At 38.7% G+C, this 23,442-nt stretch overlaps 1 protein-coding gene across 2 annotated transcripts in view; it reads left to right on the top strand.

The window, feature by feature from the left end:
- The window catches only part of LOC122651351 (E3 SUMO-protein ligase SIZ1-like), a 43,671-nt gene extending 22,330 nt beyond the window's left edge, over positions 1-21,341 (top strand). The window contains exons 8-17 of one of the 2 annotated variants that reach the window (XM_043844715.1): positions 871-958; positions 1,059-1,134; positions 2,154-2,227; positions 2,501-2,608; positions 4,954-5,115; positions 18,513-18,617; positions 18,705-18,785; positions 18,861-20,034; positions 20,585-20,972; positions 21,056-21,341. In XM_043844715.1, coding sequence (XP_043700650.1) covers positions 871-958; positions 1,059-1,134; positions 2,154-2,227; positions 2,501-2,608; positions 4,954-5,115; positions 18,513-18,617; positions 18,705-18,785; positions 18,861-20,034; positions 20,585-20,730 — 2,014 coding nt within the window. In that variant the 3' untranslated portion in view covers positions 20,731-20,972; positions 21,056-21,341. Of the gene's footprint in view, positions 1-870; positions 959-1,058; positions 1,135-2,153; positions 2,228-2,500; positions 2,609-4,953; positions 5,116-18,512; positions 18,618-18,704; positions 18,786-18,860; positions 20,062-20,584; positions 20,973-21,055 lie in introns of both variants that reach the window. The other variant, XM_043844714.1, reaches the window with a different exon arrangement.
- The last annotated feature ends 2,101 nt before the right edge of the window (positions 21,342-23,442 follow it).

Genomic DNA, 23,442 nt, shown 5'->3' with positions numbered 1-23,442 from the left:
ACTAAAAGTTTCTATATGAAAGACGAATTCCTGGAAAATATTTCCGTTGAAACAAATGGAGCCTTAAATAACGCATAGGACCCTGCATGCAAAAGAATATCACAAATATGCATGCGTTTCTGTTTACTGAGCCTCATTTTATCTGATGGAAGAGGGGACGCTAGCCTCTTGGGGATGTTCTGGACCTGTTGAATTTTGGGTCCCAGCTGAAAAACCTTGTGATGTCAGACATGGATGGAAGGCAAAATAGGAATAAGCCACCCCCTATTTTATGGTCAGATTATTTCTGAAGGAATAGGCAGTAGCTTGACCTTTTGTACTGGGTCAAAATGTATGAATGGCATACGAGGCAACAAGTGCCGAAATGACTTTAACCATCCAGGAGCTTCAACCCGATCTCTGATGGTGAGATAAATGCTTCCTGATCTTTGTTTGCATCAAACATCTTTATCGTACAGAACCCTCACATGAGCTTTCCCTTCAGGCATGACCCTGGTGAATTTCATTTTGACCCTTATTTTAGAAGATTGGCTGTTCTATGTGCTTCATAATTTACCCATTGTTTCTTGAACTATAGTCTTTGTTGCTTCGGCTGCTTGTCAGATTGTTATTGGGATGTATGAGGGCTGGGAAATGTGATTGCATCTGAATAAACATCGATATTGCTTCCTTGGCTAATAAGAAATGGGTGTTTCGAAATTTCTCCCTTCCATTTACCCTTGGCACCCTATGTAAATGGCATGCAACTTTTCTGGGACACTGTTATTGTCATGGTTTTCTTAGTTTCTGTTATCTCTATTTACTGGTTGAATTAATAAGCTGTTCTATTAAATTTATGTGCAAATATGCTAAATTACCGATATCTTCCAGGACAAACCCAGTGCAAAATGTGGAAAGAACATTCCAATTGACAAGAGCGGATAGAGATTTATTACTAAAACCTGAGTATGATGCCCAGGTTTGTTCATCATTCTTTAAATATCATTTTGTTTTTATTGAGAGATTATGGTCCTATGATGCAATGTTCAGATTATGTAAAATATTATTTTGTAATTCAGGCGTGGTGTATTCTTCTCAATGATAAGGTTTCATTCAGGATGCAGTGGCCTCAGTATGCTGATCTTCAGGTCAATGGTATGGACATGTCCGGTCAAGTTCTTATTTTTTTTAAAATTTTTTGGGGTCATTCAGTGACATTTTCATGAAGTAGACTAATGTTAATATGTAGTTCTTCTGACATAACTAAAAGTTATAAATTATTATTGCTTCCCTTGCTGATCTTTTGTTGCTATTGCTGTTGCTTCTGATGGTGTGATGACAACGATGATGATGCTATTGTTGTTTGAAGTGGAGAAACTACTTTAGGTTGCAATAGTGATATCTGTTTGAAGTGGATTTGGAGACTAAATAATGTTCTGATGCTGTTTTCTATCTGAAGTTGATCAGAATCTTTGGGACCTCAACTATTAGCCAAGAAGAGATGTAAAAAGTAGTGAATTCAGTAATGGCACAATAAGTCTGTATGGTTTTGAATTTGGGCTTGAGCTTTATTTATATACTTGATCACAGGGATGATGTTGTGTCTTGATGTCCTATTAACTACCAATCTATCCAAGGCACAGAGAGTCAGGCTGATGCATAAATGTGGTTCTAGACTTCAGTTTCTACTTTCTAGTAATTACAATCTGTTGATGAGTTTTTTACTTAAGCTGATTTAGCCATTTGGCCTTTCTTCTTCTTCCGCCAACCCCCTTCCCCAAAACTGTAGTTTAGTTATTTGTAACAGGAAAAATAATCCTGCAGTCCTTTACCACATGTTCAATTTGTATCGATGATCAGTGTGGTGTCAATGCCATTTCCCTATAAGTGCAATTGAATGTATCTATCAGTAACTTGTTATTAATCCGTGCAATGAGAAGATCTGAAAAAAGAAAGAGCTGCATGGTTGCTATTTATTATGTATTTTTTGTTTGTCCTTGTTCAATATAAGATCCATGCTCATTGTATGCCCCTTTATTTTATCTGAATGGGTCAATTGAACAGTGTTTTCTTGCCCATCTATTTTTTTCCTTAATATATCTCTCTTTTATTAAAGTATGTCCTATGTACTTATCAGTGATTATCTTTCTTTCCTAATTGATAATATCTCCCAGGTGTGCCAGTTCGTACAACCAATAGACCTGGATCACAGCTGTTGGGAGCTAATGGTCGTGACGATGGTCCAGCAGTGAGTCTTCTTCACTATACTTATAGTTAACTTTTTTAGATGCTAATTTCTTTGTAAGCATTCTTCCACGTAGCTTGAGCACTGACTTTCTTTCTTACTTTCATTTTATTACTTTTCCACTCATTGAGGGTTTTTTCTGCCCTTCTCTCCCCGGCTCCCCCTGCTCCTCTCTCTCTCTCTCTGACCGGTTCACACATTTAGCTGCTTTATGTATTCCTGGATTTTGGGTTATAAAATTTGTTTATTAATTATTATTATGTATTGGTTTCTCAGATCACAACATGTACAAGGGAGGGAATTAATAAAATCACATTATCAGGATGTGATGCTCGAATTTTCTGCTTAGGGGTGAGGATTGTTCGGCGACGTACAATTCAACAGGTATCCTTTCTATCACTCTTTATGTGGGAAGAATATTGAGATATTATGAATGCCATATCTTTTGGTATTTCACTTTACTTTGCCCATATGCAAGCGTTTTCTTTGATCCTCCCTTCTTTGTGTTGTAATGTTTTGAACTTGTTAATTGATAGTATTATTTTCGCTTTTCAGTGCATCTGTATTATTTTCAGTTCACCTTGGCTTCCTTAGCAAGAGGATTGTTATCTACATGGTTAAATGTGGTGCAGTGCAACAAGAAAGCCATAATTACTTCTATCACTTATTTTTAACCAAGAAACCTGGTTATCATGCAGTGAATCTCTCCAGGTTTTAAAAAAACAACTGTGTTAAATCTGGTCAGATTTCTCATGTATCTATTTTTGCACAAGTCAGTGAATTGCTTTCTTGCTGTTCCTTGAATTAGATGCTGAATTTGAATAGTCAAGTCTTTTATTTGTGTATTTAGTGTACTCAATTGTTTGTTTCTGTACTCTATGCGTCCTCGGATACCTGGTGGAGTTACCATTCTTTTTCCCATTGTATCAGTTTGAAATTCTTTTGGTGAATTGCATGGGTCTCTGTTTTGGGTCTTCCCCTTTTTGCAATAATCTAAAACTATTAGTGAAGCTGATGCAGGAGCACTTCCTTGGACCAAGGCACACCTATTTGAGAGCCCAATTGAGAACCGGGCCTAAAGTCGGATTCGAGTCTTGTGTAGGATATTATAGTTTATATATTTGGGTTTATCATGTAATCTTTTATTTTAATTTGAGTAAGCTACATAGTGGTAGAGTTCCATTCCATTTGTAGTCTTAAGAGTGTGATTCCATTATAGTTTTAGGTTGGAATTAGGAATCTTTTATATTTTTCTTTACATATGCAGCAAGCAGTGTAGCCAACGAACTAAGATTTGATAATGGAATGATATTGGTTTTGTTTGAGTTCCCGCTTGGCCTGTGCATGTCCGAACTCCCCCCTTTCTTCCCTGCTCGATTCAGATCTGGTTTTCTCTCTCCCCTAGATGTGTTCTTTTCTCACTCGTATATTTTTTCTTTTTCTTCCAGTACTCTTCTTCCCCTGTTGGCGGTACTGCTAGCCTGAAAAGAAAGTGCTGCTGACCCATCGTCCAATTCCAATTTATCCTGGGATTTTGGGTCAAATCTTCCCCCTTGCGCAACCCTAGCTCTAGTTTCTCTCATCCTTAATCCAAGTATCCAACCCTGCTGTTATATATCAAACTTGAACCTGCAACTACTGCCAGATTATGATTACAGAAATTTCCTGTAGTTATTACCAACTATTCTGGTCTGGCATTAGTTGGAATTAAGAGATCTTAGGGTTAGCTATCGACGCTTAAAGTCTCAACTTGTTTGGAGTTGTATGTGAGGAGAGGTGTGCATCGCAAGCCATTCCTTCTGTCATTTTTTCAGAGTCGGGACTCGGGATGTTGAAAGAAACCTCTCGTTTCTTTCCGCCATGATATTTTATTTCCTGTTTTATTGCCCACTTCCAAAATTACCCTTCCCTTTAACCTACAATCCACCTCTAGTCTTATTTTGAAGTTATTCCAACTCTGCCCTCATTCAGTAAATAGTAATTCCCCTCTTGTCCATTCCCCTATTTAGTTACCTAGTTGCCCTTCAAAAGTTCTGTTTTGTTACAAGATTGCCACTTCCACTTTGCAACTTCATTATAATTACAGAATTGCCATTATGCCTTGCAATTGAGTGATCTAGTACTTGAATGGGCCCATAAAGAGCCCAAACAGGGTTTCTGAACCCCGGGATCACCTTCAGAAGCATACTGAATGCATCTGTAGACCTTGTTGATAAGAAGAGAATGAAATGATCCTTGACGTGCTATCTTGAGATACTACTGTTCCATATATTTCCAACCTTTTGCTCCATTAGCAGAACTGCTGAAATATGTTTATATCTGATGAGAAGATGGAATGTCAGAACGTGATCATGTGGCTTACCTCAATTAGGGTTGTAGGGCATTATTGAGAACAGAAGCTAGTAAATTAATTTAGATCAGGAATTTCAGAGAGCATATCAAGCAGCCACCATTCTTCTATTATTTTATTGCATGCCTATTATATTTTGCTTCTGACCTTCAATTCTAGCTATCTATTTGCTGAAAAGTTTTCACCTCTTAGCCATGGTTATCAAGTTATTTATTCCTCATAGAAAGACAATTAATAGCCATGTGGGACCAAACATTTCTATTTCACTGCCTGAGGCCATTCTCAAATGTTGTTTGATCCATTTTATCCGTCTTTTTTTAAAAGAAAAAAATTGTTATTACTACTAACTGGTTCATGTTGTTATACATTTATTCTCTAGGTTATGAACTTGATTCCAAAGGAGCAGGATGGTGAGCCTTTTGAAGATGCGCTTGCCCGTGTTCGCCGTTGTGTTGGTGGCGGGACTGCCACTGATAATGCAGATAGTGACAGTGATCTGGAAGTTGTGGCAGATTCAATCACAGTCAATCTCCGTTGTCCTGTAAGTCATAATATATGTTTCATTTGAATGTATATGCTAGGTGGAACTTTATTGATTTGATTTCTTAAGGTTATGATTGTCACTTATACTAGCTAATATTCACTCATTCGCATCAAAGTTTGTGGTGTTAAATATTTTTTGTACTTAATCACTCACACTTGCAAAATCTTTATTGTCCTATTTGCTGTGAGAAAGCTTAATGTTTCAAAATTCTGCTCTGCCAGTGACCTTGGTATCCTTGCTATCTTGGTCACCAACACTTGGATTCTATATAATGCCATATAATTCACAGCGGTGACTGATATATTGGACACAGATGTGTGTCCCTCTCCTTTTTAGATAGACTGTTTGCATGTGGTTGGTTCATTGTGCGAGACAGATTAAATATTTAGTAAATGTATAGGTTTAAGAAGATAAAAGTTTGAGGCTTATCATATAAGGTTGAGGTAACTTATAGCTGATCCTAAGTGGTTCAGACAAGGCTTACTTCATGGAGTGGAGTTGAGTTGGTTGCAACTTGTCTATTTAGGATTCTTCCTGTTTTGTCCCCACTTTTTGGGATCTGACTTGGCTTGGCAGTCCCATCTTATGCCTGGATGGGCTGGCCTGAAATCTGGCCAAGGCTTAATTTAGGCTGTGAGCTGGCTCCTCTAGCTCCAGGCCCTGCGATAAATTAGTTTATGTTATTTATTATTCTATGTTATGCTTGGCCTCCCCCCCCCCCCCCCCACCGACAAGAAAATGTTGCTAGTTTTGTTTAGGTCAATTGGCTGGACCCAGTTCCCCAACATAGATCTTAGGGTAGACGGTTCTATAAGGACACAACTTTTTTTAAGAGAGGGTGTAAGAATTGTGTTACCATAGGTTCCCACCAAAAACTAAAGAAAAACTGTGCAGTCAGGATGATATACAAGCTGCTATCAGTCCTCAGCATTACTGAAGCAATCTTTTATCTCTGGAACAAATGGGAGACCGGTTATTCAGTCATTTCACAAATCCACTTTTTCCATCCTTCTCCCTCTCTGAATAAGATTATCAGCTCTCAAAATCTTCTCCAAAGAAAGCAACCAACGTGAAAAATGCAATACTGGAGGAACTTTACGATTCCAGATCAAGAGAACTTTTTTTTTGAATAAATTAGAACAATGCAATTTTCACAGCCCCTCCCCGGTCGTCAATTTCTAGTGGATTCGTGAAGGCCCTGAGACATGCTTTCTGTGGCTGAAGCCAATCGTTGTTCCAAACTGAAGTATTTTTTCTGGGCTGGGCTACCTCAGCTCAAACCTGGCCTTTTTTTATTTTCTCAGAACAGTAGTCATACAAAAAAAATTCTTGTTAGTTTCTCTCTCTGGTGCAGCTTAGATAATGAAAGAATCTAACTTTTGAAGTAGTGGTGAATGTGCGATGAACTAAGCATGTTCAATGCCGATTTAAAGTTTTAAATAACGATCTGTTAACATGCAGTGTCAACTTGTTCTGGAAACTTCTGTTCCTGAAATTTAAGTTCAAGGTGATACTTGTCTGAGAACAGTCGACAGAACTAATCCATACTTGAGCTACTATTTTCACCTAGTACTACTTTTCTCGAAGGAGTGAGAGGAGAGAGGAAAAAGAGAGAACAACATGAGAGGCATCACCAATAACCAATAAACATCAATTGTTTTTCTGATATGTTCCCTATCAGGTGTTAGTAATATTCTACTCTTGAAAGAATAGTTTCAAGTATTTTAAAAATTTTATGTTGGATAAACGATTTTATAATAGTTGAATTGTGAAGAACAAAAAACATTTTAACAACTATTAGCTTTTCAGTTAGATATATAATGCCTAATTTTCTTAAAATGTGGTCTGCATGTTCATCTGCCTTGATGTAAATCGGATGTCTAAACCAGCCACAGGTGTAGGGAAGCAGTAGTGTAGGTTTAGGGATTCCCCTACACCAGCACTTATTCGTGGGATTAGGTTTAGAGTTTATTTAATAGTTACTTAGTTTTTTATTTGAGTTCTATTTGGAGTTGTTATCCTAATTGGGATTTAGCTTTGAATCCTAGTTGGGAATCCTAGTTTTTGTTTGAGTCCTAGTTTGAGTTTGATTGTAGTTTCTATGTCCAGCCATTGTGGCTATCAATATAATGTAATTGCTCAGTTGAGCCCACGAATTAATGAATACAGAATTTTTGTTTAATACAATTGTGAATGGAAGTGTGAGACTCCCATCATCATACTTGATCCCCTCCCTCTCCTATTCTTCTATTTCTGCTACTGGTTCTTCAAGGTGATCCTCTAAAACTTCAATAGGTTTCTTATATCAGATTTGGTGATTGTTTTCAACCACTCAAGAGGGCTACTCGATCCATGTTGATGAAGGATCAAGTCACAGATCTGGTTGGAATCTGATTTCTCCCATTGAATTCTCAAGTTACTTGATCTCCAAGCTTCTTCTACTGCATCTTCTGAATTCTACTTCAAGTTATTGAATCTGGGTTTGGAGCACAGCCTGCAAGCATTATCTTCTCTTCTCATTCCAGATCTGATATTCAATTGGTGACTGGTTTGTCTGAAACCCTAAGTTTCTATTTTCATTCTTCTACTTTCTAATTCTGTGATTTCACCATAACTTTACATCAGACGATCAAAATCCATCCAAACTTGGACCGAATCTCCCACACGCCTAGTGGGAAACTCGATCTTGGTTAGAGGCCCAACAGACAACCCTAAACCCTAGATTCCATCATTATTCTCTTTCCAGAAACCAAAGGCCTGACCCTAAATTGCTGCAATTCAATTCCAGCACACTTGACACCCCCCCCCCATTAAAACTTGACCAACCTTCATTGATAGACTCCCCTACATCAACTTAGCCTAACCCTACCATCAAACCCTAGGTTCCATTCAATCCTAACTCTAATTTGACCAAAAATCCCAATTTTGACCTGTCCAATTTACCTGTTCATAGCAGATCCTGGTTACTGGCTTCTAGTTGGCTGATGAGCACATTTATGTGTGAAATCTTAGGGTATAAAGCATGCATTTTACCACATTGGACAGAGTTACTTCGGTGCTTTCTTGTGCTTTTCAGGTTTTTGGGCTATTTATTGCTATTCGGGATTTTCGGGAGTTGCATGTCCAAATTTACACGTAAAGCTGCCCAATGTTTTTGCATGACTGTGTTCAGTGCTAAATTTTGAGCAAGATGGACATGACGGAATTCAGTTACGCATTCGTTTAGGCCTCCATGCAATTGGTTATTCTTTTCAGGCTAAGAAAGGATAATAGGTCAGAAATGAGCTGTAATGCAAGCCTATACCCATTCTACCACTTCCCAATGATATTTTTGACATTAAAGAAGGCATTTCTAATCAATGGTTGAGATCCACTGCAAGTACAGGACCGTTTCGGCGATTTTCCAATCTTGAAGAGAGAGAAGAGCTGCCATCCACATGGAGGGATCCACACGCCACAAGATTCCACGATTTTTTAAGGCCCACAGCTGTCCACGATTTTTAGAGGGTGCACACAAGGCTACACGATTTTTCTAGAGGGCACATTGGGCATTTTATTAATTCCTTGAGTGGAATCCTAGTCGTCATCATTACTCTCTCTCTCCTCCAACTTTCCAAGGGCACTTTTGGGATTTGACTTTGGATAGATTTCTTTTGAAAAATATTCTCTCATCCTTGGAAGGTTGAAAAGTCAAAGATGCCTTGATCACATTACTTGGAGAAAATTCCTGCAAAGAAAAGGAAGCACAAGATAGAATTAGAAAATTTACTTTTTGAAAAATAGAAGGTTTATGGACCAAGCTTTGTATCTCTCCTACCTTCTATATTTTTTTTATTTTTTTGTGGATTCAATCTTTTTGTAAGGAAGGAGAACTGAATCTTTTTCTTTGAGAGATCCTCTCCTCCATACCTCCATGGTTTTAGGAGAGAAGCCCCTAAAACCGTGGAGGCCTCTCTCCCTCCTCCCTGTTCTCTCTTCTCCTCTCCTTCCCCCTATAAATACCCCTTGCTTTGGGGTTGTAAAGAGTTAATTTTAGTTCAATTTCAGTTCAATTTTTAGTGCAATTTTTAGTTCAATTCCTTAATGAAATTTCTCTCTTCTTCCAATTTTTGGCTTTCTAAGTTTCTAGTTTGATTTTTGAGCTTAGTTTAATGGTTGTAATAGGTTTAATTCAAGCTTTAATTTATTTATGTCTTCAATTTGGTTTTAATATTTTAATTCTAGTTTAGTTTTAAAGTTTTCTAGTCTAGGCTTCTAATCCTTGTGAGAAGAATTAGAGACTTGGAAGAGAAAGCCATGCAAGGATTTTTCAAGTGTTCAATCTTCTCCAACTACATTCATGCAAGGCCTAATTAGTTTTTGCACTTTCAACTTTGGTAGAAGGGAGTATTAGTTCTTAATTTTATTTTTAGTTTCTCCTTCTTCTTTTTATTCTCTTAATTTTATTTTTAGTTCTTCTTCTTCTTCTTAACCTTCTAATTCCTCCATTATTTTTATTTTAATCACACTCTCACCACCTCTATTCTCTCCATTCTAGTAGGACTCTCATTCTCCACTTTTTATTTTTTTTCTCATTCTCTACCTCTCTAATTCTATCATACTTTTAGGATTTTATTTTTTAGTTACTCTTATCATTATGCATTATGGTAGGATTTTAATTTAATTATATTTGTTTTAATTTCAGATTTGGTATCGCCATTTCAAATGTGAGAAGCAAACAATTTCAATCCGGTTCGAGTCCCGTCGGGTTTTACATCTCTAATCTCTTAGTCTCATTCTCCAAGAATGAGGCTAAGAGATTAAAGGAGTGAAACCCAAAGGTACTTGAACCGGACTGAAATTGTTCATCTACCACACTTGAAATGGCGCTACTAAATCTGAAATTAAAACAAAAATAATTAAATTAAAATCCTAACATAATGCATGATAATGATAGTGAATAAAAAAATAAATTGCATAAGCATGGAAGAATTAGAGAGGTAGAGAATGAGAATGAGAATAAAAATGGAGAATTAAAGTCCTACTAGAATAGAGGGATTAGAGGAGATGAGAATACTAATAAAATAAAAATAATAGAAGAAGAAATTAGAAACTAGAAGAATTAAGAGGTTAAGAAGAAAGAAGAAAATAAAAATAAGAACAAATACTCCATTCTACCAAAGTTGAAAGTGCATGAATTAATTAGACTTTGCATGAATGTAATTGAAGAAGCTTGAACACTTGAATAATCCTTGCATGGCTTCCGCTTCTAAATCTCTAAGTCTTCTCACAAACTTAGGAACTTAGACTAGGAAGCTTTAAAACTAAACTAGAATTAAAAGATTACAATCATATTGAAGACATAAATTAAAGCTTGAATTAAAATCAAAACTAAGACTAGAAAGCCAAAAATTAAAAGGAGAAGAAGGAGAAATTTACTAAGCAATTGAACTAGAATATGAACCACTTACAACCCCAAACCAATAGGGTATTTATAGGGAAAGAGAGGAGAAGGGAGAAGAGGGAGAGAGCCTCCACGTTTTTGGGGGCTTCTCTCCCTCTAAAAAACGTGGAGGATGGAGTAGGGAGGAGAGAATCTCTAAAAAATAATATTCTCTTCTCTTTTTCCCTTTACAAAAAAGCTTGAATCCCAAACAAAATAAAATAAAAAAAATGGAAGGTAAGATGGTACAGGCTTAGTCCAATAAACCTTCTATTTTCCAAAAAGTAGACTTTCTAATTCTATTCTTGTGCTTCCTTTTCTTTGCATGTGTCTTCTCCAAGCAATGAGATCAAGGCATCTTTGACTTTTCAACCTTCCAAGGATGAGAGAATATTTTTGAAAAGAAATCTATCCATGGTCAAATCCCAAAAGTGCCTTTGGAAAGTTGGAGGAGAGAGAGAATGATGATGATGACTAGGATTCCACTCAAGGAATTAATAAAATGCCCAATGTGTCCCCCCGAAAAATCGTGGAGCCTTGTGTGCTCCCTCTAAAAATCGTGGATAGCTTGTGGACCTTCGAAAATTGTGGAATCTTGTGGCAGTGTGGGTCCCTCCATGTGGATGGCAGCTCTTCTCTCTCTCAAGATTGGAAAATCGTCGAAACGGTCTTGTCCTTGCAGTAGATCTCCACCATTGATTAAAAATGCCTTCCTTGATGTCAAAAATACCCTTGGGAAGTGGTAGAATGGCTATGGGCTTGCATTACAGCTCATTTCTTACCCATTATTCTTTCTTGGCCTGAAAAGAATAATCGATTGCATGGAGGCCTAAACGAATGCGTAACTGAATTCCGTCACGTCCATCTTATTCAAAATTTAGTCCTGAACACAGTCATGCAAAAACACGGGGCAGTTTTACGTGTAAATTTGGACATGCAACTCCCGATAATCCAGAATAGCAATAAATAGCCCAAAAACCTGAAAAGCACAAGAAAGCACTGAGTAACTGTGCCCAATGTGGTAAAATGCATGCTCTATGCCGTAAGATTTCACACATAAATGTGCTCATCAGGTTATCTACCAATCTAGGACTACATCACCTAGGGTCGTTTACTTTTATCTCATTGATCACAACTATTTTACTGATAATTTTGGAAAACTACTAGGATAAATCCTAAATAAAAGCCTTCATTTTGCTGAGCAGTATGAAGTTTGATTCTCAATCTACCCACAATTTTAGCAGTCCAAGATCTTGTTTGGTCATGCCAGATGTTATGAAATGCCCTTGTGTTTAAGGAATGGTGTATAGACTACTAGCTCGAAACATGCTTACTCTCTCAAAGGAGGAGAAAGAAAAGAAAGAGATGAAAAAATATATATATATTGGCTGAAAGTTTCTGCTCCCTTCCTATTGAACGTAAAAAAATTGCTTTGTAGCATAAGTTTTGAACCACCGACGAGTTACCCAACTCCTGAGAAGTGCTGGGCTTTGGGGAATCTGTGTAAACATTCTCAATTTGGTTAGAGGTTCAGCCGTCTCAGTTTGCAGTTCTGTCTTGCTGTACACCGTCAGAGAGTAGTGACACTGTGAAACTTTGAAACTTGAATCTTTTTTCTCCCTACTCCGGAGAATGTCTTGATTTTGACGAGTGATATTGGTGGTGGTCATCAAGCTTTTGCTGAGGTCGTCAAGGATATTTTTAGGTTGGAATTTGGAGACGAGTAGAGGGTAATGTGTTTGTTTCCTTTCTGGATTTCCTAAATATCTGTCACATTGAATGTCACATTTGGGGCCCAAATTTTTTAAACAAGTGGAACTCTAGGTCCCACATGTCAAGTTTCAGCCCAAATGGACCCATCCAAAAAACCCAATCTTGTTTTTTTTTTTTTGGGTGGAGTTAACTTTTCTTTATGATTTTTAGATTGTAAATGAGAAGTGGTGGTGGAATTCTTTTCTTTATGATTTTTAGATTGTGAATGAGAAGAATAACTGGCGATGTATGAGGGCGGGGGGGGAACCATGATGTATTGTGACATTTATTGACATTTGAACTTGTTGAGACCTCTCAGCCAAATAGGGAAGCAGAGAGATGGAAGATGCCAAGTGAAAATGAGAATGCTCCTCTGATGTAGGATGGTTAGTCCTACCTCCTACCATCTCAACTAGGAGGAATAAGTGACAAGGACTATCTTTCTTCAATCTAGGCCTTTGCATTTTCCAAATGTAGAATTGTCAAATGGGACACCAGAAATAATGAGTCAAATGCTCGATTTTCGGTTAGAAAACTGATGTAAGACAGGGTATAACACTATGAAGGATTTGGGCCAAAAGTAGGTGTCGAGAGGAAAAATTTTAAAAACTATTATAGAATAAGGTCCAGATTCAAAAAAATTGAAGAAAGAAAATTGGAGTGGCAAAGAACAATGGAAAGAACTCTCTAGTCATTGTTATCATGGCACCAAGGCCAGCCATGGCGATGACCGTCCGCCTTCACACCTAGACAACATCTTGCGAGGCCAAGGTGAGTGCCTTAAGTTATATTCCAAGCCATATTTCTGAGTATTTTTCATCTTAAAGATGTATATCATATATTTGATGTAAGGTTATAAAGGTCCAAATGTGGAGCATAAGGAGAGGTAAAAGCATAGTTGTCAAGGCGCCGCCTTGACCTCTAGGTGTCAGCAAGGGTCTAGGTTTGTCAAGGTGCCATAAATGGGAAACAAGTGATGTAGTCCTAGATTGGTAGAAGACCAACTAGGGGCCAGTAAACCAGGATCTGTTATGAATAGGTGAATCGGCTAGGTCAAAATAGGGTTTTTGGTGAAATCAGGTTTAGGGTTATGTCAAGTCAAGGTAAGGTAGTCTATCAGTGAAGGTCCAGAGATGTTTTGGTCATAGTTATCAAGGCGTCGCCGTCCAGATGCTTTGGGCGCCTTTCCACCATGGCGGTGTCACCTTGATTTTTTACCTTCTAAAACGCCATGGTCGCCTTCCCGCCTTGATAACTATGGTTTTGATGGGTGGAAGTGTTCAAATTTGAATGGGCAGCAACATAGGTTTAGGGTGTCAGGTTTTGGAAAAGAGGAAAAGAGGGGGATCTAGGGTTTAGGATGGGAATTTGGGGCTAGGGTTTGGATCGATTATTCCTAGTGTAGGGAATGAAATTTGTTTCGGGTATGGTGTGTTTCTGATGGTTGGATTGGTCTGTGAAGAATTTGGATAATGGGATGATCTCCAGAAATAGGTGGGATGTTGTGGTTTGAATGGGGTAATGGGCAAACAGCTTGGTTCGAATATTCCAATTGGGCAGGAGAATACTCGATCCAATTATGTGAAGATGTTGTTAGCTGAATGGTTCGTTAACAATTTTCGGAGATGGGATGGTTTCAAGACATGGGTGGGAAAATTAGGGTTTTTGGGTGGTTTGGAAGATTAGGAGAAGGGGTATTGATGGGATGATTCAAACTTACTCTTGTTGCAAGAGCAGCTCAGTTGGTGAGAGGATCGTGAATAAATCTTGAATTTTGAACTTGAACTTGATCAAGATCTTCAAAGAACTTGAGGGAGAGCTTCCAAAGAACCACATGGGCTTCACACCGCAAGGTGTCGATTGAATCAAACACCAATCCCACCAACGAACCACCCGGGTCCACTACAAGGTGTCAATTGGATCAAACACCAATCCCACCAGCCTTGATCAAACACAAGACACAAATCTTCAATGGAGAAGCAGAGCAGCAAAAGCTTTTCATTAATATCAAAATTCGTGTTCAATGCTTGCCCACCTTACAACCTTATATAAAAGACTCAAAAATAGACTCCACTAAAAATGAAAGGCCTAACCCAATCCTTAACCTATTAGGTAACTTAGACTAACTAGGAAACTGAAATAGACTCAAATAGAGTCCTAATCCAGCCCCATTAAACACTTGAAAGAAAACTACTAAAATCACTTATTGAACATTTGGTTGAACAGGTTCAATTTATGAACAAAAAACACCAAAATAAAAACTAAATATGGAACTAAAACAACTAATCCCTTATGCAACCTAATTATCCATATTTTAGGCTCATAAGAGTGGCCTATTACATAGAAAACCCATGGGATCAAAGGCCCAACATGTTTATAACCCAACCCTAGACTTTTTCCTAAGCAAAGAAGCTCAATTTGGTGATAAATCTGCATCAACAAGGGGAGAAGGGAAAAAAGCATGGTTTGAAATTTTGATTGAAATGTTGAAGTTTCAGCTAGATATTGCGGTTTTGACATTGGTCTAAACAATATGGCATGCGAATTTAGGGGTCTTCAATGTTTCGTCCATAGTCGGTGGTATATTTCGGTTTCAACCAAAATCGAAATCTCAGCCGAAATCTTGAACCTTGACGAGAAAAGGTCAAAACCGTAGGGGAGAAAAGGTTAAAACTGGGAGGATAAAAAAGGGGGAGAAGGAAGAAGAAAACGAGAAAGAAAGAGGGTTAGGGAAGCAACAGCACTGATATTGCTACCTCCAGAGTTGCGCAACAGGAGCACTTACCGCTGCTACTGCTACCACTGGCCAGAGCCATTGAAAAAAAAGGAAGGGTACAGCTTTGCAGCTGCTGGTACTGTCCTTTTTCGATATATTGCAGTCATTCGGCATTGAGGAGGGAGAAGGGGAAGATGTCCTCCAAGTCTCCAACGAGAGTTATTTTATAAATTTACCACATTATATTTCTTATTTTATCAAAGGAATTAAGTTTTTAATTTTACTTATAAATCCTCCTCAAAACTTAGTATTTTACATAAACCACCTTAAAAACTTAATTAGTTTACACCCCCCCCCCAACTCTTTAGGTAGCACACCTTGCCTTTTAGAAGGAGAGGCAAGTATTTTCTTATTTTACATATTAATCCCTATATATTTATAAGCAAAAGGGACCTACTTTCATATTTTACATGAGACCCTTTTTGAAAGTAAAACTAAGAGAAGAAACTCTATATTTATGCCTAAACCCACATTTTCTATTTAGTGCCTAGGCGTACCCCAACAGCTTAGAATCGCCTTTTCACCGTGACAGGCACCACCTAGACGACTGTTCACCTTTCTTGTTTAGGGTGCCTAGATAAATACAGGAAATGGAAGGGATGATAGGGTGGAAATTAGGAGAAAAGGGAGGAAAAGTGGGGAAAATTGGGAGCTGCAGCGTATGGAGGAGAAGGAAGCAAAAGCACTGCCGCTACCTTTCCAGACCTTCCCGAGAAGACAGTTTGTCTTATCTGCAACTCGAGAGTCAGGATGATAAATTTTTGGTAAATTTTCTTATTTATAAATATGCCCTTTTGTATAACCATATTTACATAGAACCACTTTGCTTGCCTGGGCAACATCTAGGTGCCTGCCTAGGGCTGTAAACGGATCGGATTCGGCTCGGATAGTGCTATATCCATATCCGCATCCGCATCCGATTAGCTATCGGACGGATTCAGATAGTGCTAAACGGATACGGCACGGATACGGATCGGATATTTTATCCGTTTACATGTAAATATAGCTTTTCGGATAGCTATAGCCTATCCGTATCCGCATCCGTTTAGCTTTCGGACGGATTCGGATAGTGCTAAACGGATTTCGGCTATTCATTTACACCCCTATGCCTGCCTAGGTACCTAGGTCCCTACCACCGATTTGGGTCACCTAGACACTAGTCATGCTACGACAACTATGCTCATCCTCATTGAGCTTTTTACTATGGAAATCATGAATTGCCAATGTGATGGCTGTTGACTTAGCAAAATTGGGTGTACTTCATCCTAGGCTATGTTTCTACACTGCAGTGCCCTTGGTGGCTGATTCCTTTCAGCTTTTGGTGCTTATTGTATCTTTTCTCAATAAAGCATTGTTAAACCACCATGAATCTGCATGAGAAAGGCAAACAAGTGAGCTGAAACAAATCAGTTTTGTCTGCTTAATTTGTTGCTGCCATACCCATAAAAATGGCTGGTTCCTACTCGGAATGGGCTTATTTATATACCAGGCATATACTCAGTTACATAATTATTTAATGCATAGTTGTCATGGCGTTGCCATGGCGCCGCCATGGCATCTTGGCGCCACCATGGCATCCTGGCGCTGGAGGTCTATGCATATCGACCTACGCCATGGCGTTCTGTCTCTCTTTCCCTCTTCGATTTCTTCTTCTTTAATTTTTTGTTTCTTCCCCAACCTTAGACCCACTCCCTGCTTCCCTAAATCTCCTATTTTAACCTTGGTTTAGTAACCTGCAACTAACACATCCGCCAGATCTGATTTCAGATCTCACCATTCGGTTGCCAGTAGAATTTTGGGGCTATTTCTCGTTGGGATCGGCAGACCTTGGTACTGCGATTTTGTTCCAGAAATTGCAGGGAGAATCGTCTTCATAACTAGGAGTTTCCTCTGCTGGAACTACTCCAGTTCACCGCCTCTTTGCCTCTCTTTCTATCGTGTTATTGCAAGGTTGAAGAAGACATTAAGTCTTTAAAATTGCAAGTAAGGACAACTTATATTATTTATATAAAACCCCTTATATTCTCTATTGCTATTCTGTTTAACCCATTGAGTTTTCTCTTTAACTCCATTAAATTACAGTTCTGCCACTCCTTTACAACTTCAGGTTAATTACAATTCTGCCATTGCTCTTATAAATCTTGATTTATATACTAGTTTGCCATTTAACTTTGCCATTCAACTTTGGATTTAATTAAAATTCTGCCATTGCTCTTATAAATCTTGATTATCTACTAGTTTGCCATTCAACTTTGCCATTCAACTTTGGATTTAATTACAATTCTGCCATTGCTCTTATAAATCTTGATTATCTACTAGTTTGCCATTCAACTTTGCCATTCAATTTTGGATTTAATTACAATTCTGCCATGGTCGACATGATCGCCATGGCAATGGCGGGCGACGTGTCGATATATCAATCAAACACCCCTCCACCGACTTGGATCGCCATGACGCCGTGACAACTATGATTTAATTCCATTATAATTTTGGTAACGCTGCAAGATAACACAACCAAAACCCAAGAGTACCCTTAATGACCTGGTATTAGAACTCATGGAATTGACAGTACTGGACTGCTGGCAAAAGTTTTCTTTCAAATTAGTCTCTAACTACTCAAAAGATTAGAAAATATTTCAAACTGAGATACTACTGACCAAACCTTGTGACTACGTAATAACCACACCAAAAAAGCTCCATTTGTGGGCCCTTTGATCATGAGCCAGGAATCAAAAGCTTGCTGCAAATTTGACTGGCCCACTTCATTTTTTTTAATTGCCCCTTCTGTTTACGTTGTCATTTGTACAGTCGAAAGTAGAAGACCACTGCACTTGGAAATTTTAAGTAATTTCCACAAGTAACCCACGTTACTAAAATGACATAATTACCTTTAGCAAGTGGTACTCTTTACACTGACCTACTCATTGTGATTAATATTTTATTCCGTGCTGACTATTGTTTTATTAGCGGCTGGCTTCTTGGGAGCCTAAATTTGGTCATTGAGTGAGCCAACTTAGATGAATTGCCAGGGTATAAAGACCATCTTTGTGGGAGGTTCTTTCTTAACTATTTAAGCGTTGAGAGTTGAGAAGTGATGTTTGTTGCAAATCCTTTAAAACCAAGATGTTTTGTAGGCCATTGTCATTGTACGAGTCCTTTGTAGGACCACTAACATGTCAAGAAGTTATTCAGTGGCAGAAATGTGAATTCATCCAATCAGCTGGTCCTCAGAAGTAGCTCTGGGACCAACTCCAAACTCAGTTGCATGTAGCTGTGGGTTGGAATAAAACAATTTCCTAATAACCCTTCTGTTATTTAACTTGAAACATCAATTTTGCTAGTTTGAAGCCCTAACTTTATAATCTAGTGAACATAAGATGACAGGGATTCTGTTTAGCAAGTTTTTTTTCCAATATCTTATTTTTGTGCCTCTGTGAATGTCAGATGAGTGGGTCTAGAATGAAGATTGCTGGCAGGTTCAAGCCCTGTGCTCATATGGGCTGTTTTGATCTTGACACTTTCGTTGAACTTAATCAACGTTCCAGGAAGGTAAGAAGTTCATCATGTTATATTCTTTTTTCTTGTCTTCATTTTGCTACTTAATATATTTAAACTAGATTTGTCTTTTGGCTGCAGTGGCAATGTCCCATTTGCCTCAAGAACTACTCATTGGAGAATCTTATCATTGACCCATATTTCAATTGCATCACGACTCTGGTAGTGCTTACTCTTGCCCATCTGAATTGCGGTCTGTGGTTCATGCTTTTCTAAATATTAACTTTGGTGTAACAGATGAGAGATTGTGGCGAAGATGTTAATGATATTGATGTGAGGCCTGATGGTTCTTGGCGTGTAAGGAATGAAAATGAGCGTAGGGATCTTGCACAATGGCACTCACCTGATGGCTCTATTTGTGTTACTGAGGTTGACATGAAACCCTTGGAAACTTTAAAGCAGATCAAACAGGAAGGTGTTTCAGAAGGACATACTGGTCTGAAACTGGGTATAAGAAAGAACAGTAATGGACATTGGGAAGTTAGCAAACCTGAAGAGATGCGCACCCTGTCCTCTGGAAATCGACTACAAGAGAAGTTGGAAAACAATAGCCCGAAAGTCGTGCCTATGAGCAGCAGTGCTACTGGAAGTTGTCGAGATGGTGAGGATCCAAGTGTTAACCAAGAGGGCGGTGGACATTTTGATTTCTCTACCACCAATGGCAATGAGTTAGATTCTATTTCTTTGAATTTTGACTATACATACGGAGTGGCCAACAGAAATCCTTCTGCAGCGAGTGCAGATGTTATTGTTCTCAGCGATTCAGAGGAAGAGAATGAAAACTTGATTTCTACTGACACCGCCTATGAGAATGTTCGAGCAGATCCCAGTGGAATTCCTTTTTCTGTCCCCCACCCTGGAGTTCCTGACTTGTACCATGATTCAGATATTGCCACAGGTGGTTCTTGCTTGGGTCTCTTCAGTGGTAACAACAATGATTTTGGGATGCCTCTGTGGCCACTACCATCTGGTACTCAGGCAGGTTCTAGTTTCCAACTATTTGGTACTGATACAGATGTCTCAGATACCTTAGTTGATGTGCAGGGTACTTCTGTTAATGGTTATGTGTTGACTCCAGAGACGGCTGTCGGAACTGCTATAAGAGTCCCAGCTGCTTCTGTTTGTCAGCCCAATCCTGATATAAATGATGGCTTGGTTGATAATCCGTTGGCGTTTGGTGGGGAAGACCCCTCTCTGCAAATTTTCCTGCCCACTTGTCCAGCAGGTGCCTCAGCAGAGTCTGACCTGAGAGACCAACCTGATTTGTCAAATGGTATCCGCACAGAGGACTGGATTTCTCTCAGGCTTGGTGGTGGCAGTGGAGGTGGGACTGGGAGTGCGAATGGGGTCCAAGGTAACTCTGAAGCTACAAATGGATTGAATTCAAGAGATCAAATTTCATGCCAGGAGGGTAGGTTGGAATCTTTAGCTGATACTGGTATATCCCCCTTCTTATCAAATTCCAATATTTTAATTTCCTTGCATGCTTGTTATCGAAGAAGTGAATTCGATTGTTACAATACTCCATGGCTTACAGGGTGTCTCTTTACCTTCTAACAACTGACAATTCATCTGTTGTCTTGTCTCATAAAAAAAGAGAGGAATGCCAAGGAGACCATAGTCAGCACTCCTGACCTGCCTAGATCAGGATCAGATGTGTCCTCGGGCTACTCTAGATCATTTGGTTGGCTTCTTTCATTCTGAATGAAGGCCCCTTGATACTATTTAGCATTCATCATTGTGAAAAGAGTACATTGGTCAATGATCCCACTTTATATTTAAGAAAACTATCTTGAGTTTTTTGATATGCTCCTATAAATTCCTGTACTTACTTTTGCAGACCATCCAAGTGAGATGAATATATAAAGCCCAGGATCATCTTGTCATCTTAAATTGCCTATCATACACCAAGTTGTCTCTTTGCTGACTTGGATGGGCCTTTTTCTTTTTCTTTTTTGCAGCTACTTTGCTTCTGAGTATGAATGATATCAGGTCGGAAAAGTCAACTAAAAATAGGCAAAAATTGGATAGCCCTTTCTCTTTCCCTCGCCAGCCACGGTCTGTAAGGCCAAGGTTGGATCTCTGTATAGATTTGGACTCGGAGTAAATTCCATTGGCAGTGAGACGCTGGTTCTGTTTTGGAGATATTGGGGAGGGTACCTATGGAAGGACTTTTGTGATCAGCTCTCTTTATGAGTTGCGGATTGCTGTATTAGAAATTGTGAATATCAAACATTTCCTCCTCAAGACGGGGCTTTCGGTGGCATGAAGTCTGTCTCTGCACGGTCAATCTAACTGGATCCTGCGACTAGAAAATTTACCAGGACTAACATATACATTTATCCCTCGGTGAGTCTTGATCTTCATTTCTGTCTGCTTGGGGTTCATTTAACCTGTTACCATATCTCTAATGATGTTTCTTGGCCTACCAGGGCAATACAAATTTTCCTTTTATGGTTTCCCTTTCCCCCAATCTGAAGTTTTGCAGGTCTGGCGATGTCACATTTGCAGTAAATTGTACAATAGAGAAGAACATTATGAAGGGGCTAAATATAGTAGACATCCTGAAAGGTGCAAGCCCTTTAGATTCCTACAGGGAAGCCTTTTTCCCTTCTGTACCATACCTGCTTCTTTGTTCAGCTGCTGGTGGGGTGCAGTTAGCCTGTAAATGAATGTCTTCCAAGCCATTTTATTTATCAATGAATATTTTTTTTACAGAGAAACTGTGCCTTCGACCTGCCTTTCCTTTTAGGTATAGATCTGTACATTTGGATAATTTTTAACTCTGTTAAAACTTAAAAACTCAGACCGAGAGCAAATCTTCTGTGTTGCATCTAAGAACTAAAGTTTTGAAAAGTTTAGTGTTTTTTAATTGGACCAAGTTTCCCTCCACCCATAGAGGACAGTCTACCCACCATCCTAGGATTTTAGTATGTTCCAACATACCTGCCAAGTACCCTTTCCTGCCCTCTCCCATCAGCAGTGAATGGGATCCCACACCCGATCCCACTCACCGTGGTTGGAGGGAAATTCGGTCCTTTTTAATTTATTTTTAGAGAGTTAAGCAGTAGATCGATAGGTGTCCCTAAAATCAAACAAGTTCTAAAAGCTGGCCCGGTCCTCGACCTGCTAAGCCCGTTAGCTGGTGGATCAGAGGTTCTACTGGCCAGATCAACCGAGTTGGCCCATGAGGCAAAAAGAAAATCACTGTAAAAATAGAAGAAAAAAGGGGAAATTTTGGAAACAAGAAGTAGAATTTAAGGAACAAATAATTCAACAATGAAAAGATTGCTTTGATAGAACAGGGTTCACGATGTTGAAAACACTTGTGCAGGGAAAGTACTCAAGGTAGAAACTTCAATGTTCTGCAAGTATCCATTTTCCCTTCTCTTCGATTTGTCTTTCGTGAGGTCAAGATATTGTAGGCACATCCCCCAGGAGCTCAGATAATTCTTTGTTACCTCTGTTGTGATCTTCATGGGTGTTGCCATTGATAAAGTTGTGAGTTACAGTGTCAAGTCTTGTTCAGGATTGAGTTTTGATTTGTGAAGCTTGGATGATGCGGCAGTGATTAAGCTCAACCTTGTAGTGGTGGAGTGGTGGTGGTGGTGAAGCTCAAAGATTGATTGGTTCAGATGGAACTACTGCAAGAGGCAACCGTTTTATGAGAGTTGTATGCAGTCTGGTCGTTACTCCATTTTGATGAGTTTGGTTTTAAGTTAATAACTAGCCGCCGGACTTTAAATTAGGGTGGACGAAAACAAATTAGAGGAGAAGACAAGTAAGAAATGGTTGGGAGTCTCAGAGGGTTTTGTTTTATTGTGGTTTATTTTATCCAGAAAAACCCATTGCCTACTTGGTTGGTGTTCGATATTCTTTGTTCAAGAGGAAGAAGGGAAAAATGTTTTTTTTTTCAATTTTTGGTGGCTCTAAAGGAAGATGTATCTATGATGAGTTGGAATGAATTTCTTTGGAATCATGAAAATACTAGAATTTTGTTTCCAAGAAAGAAAAAAAATGGATCACCTGGATGATCCACCCAAATCATATCTGGATCCATATTGATGGAATGTCAAGTTTCATACTCAAATTCAAATCTAATATTGCCTTCCATATGTTGGGCATATCCCTTCATATCTGTCCATGAAACACCTTAGTAGTTATAAATTCTTTTTAGGGAAAAAGATTATTGCTACACTACCCACACAGATTCTTTTATACCCTCTCATATATGGGAAAAAGAACTCTGCATGGGAGTGTGGCCTACAACCAGCACTTCCATTAGTCTATCTCTCTCCTTCCCATATGAAAAGACACCTCTGCCCCTTTGTTTTGAGTAGGTGAGAGATAGACTCATTGGAGCGCTGACATAAGTTCCACTCTCGGACAGAAAACTATTTCCCAATGAATATTGTAACTATACTGACATTTCTCTTTCCTATTCTGACTATGTGAGTCCCATATAGATTATACCATTTCTCAACCCCTAATTGATTGTAGTCTATAGATTCCTTCTTACACTACCCTTGGAGGAAATCCTCTCCCATTCTTTTAATGCATTATGTTGACACCTGACTAACTTTGATTATACTAAAACTTAAAATGTGGATGAGGGATTTTGGGATCAACTTGTATCCAAAATTTTTGCCTCATCAAATTTTCTTGTAATTGAGGCATTTAATGTCTGGTGCATAACTGAGTGGGTTTACCATGACATTACTTTGGAGGGGGGAAAAAATTTCTTAAATGGCTAACACGAAAAAATCCAAGGAGAAACTTTCTCATCATCCATGTTGACGAGATAGATTCCTTGTCAATG

This window comes from Telopea speciosissima, chromosome 2 (genome assembly GCF_018873765.1).
Source record: "Telopea speciosissima isolate NSW1024214 ecotype Mountain lineage chromosome 2, Tspe_v1, whole genome shotgun sequence".
Taxonomy (NCBI): Eukaryota; Viridiplantae; Streptophyta; class Magnoliopsida; order Proteales; family Proteaceae; genus Telopea; species Telopea speciosissima.
This window is presented reverse-complemented; position numbering and strand designations above follow the sequence as displayed.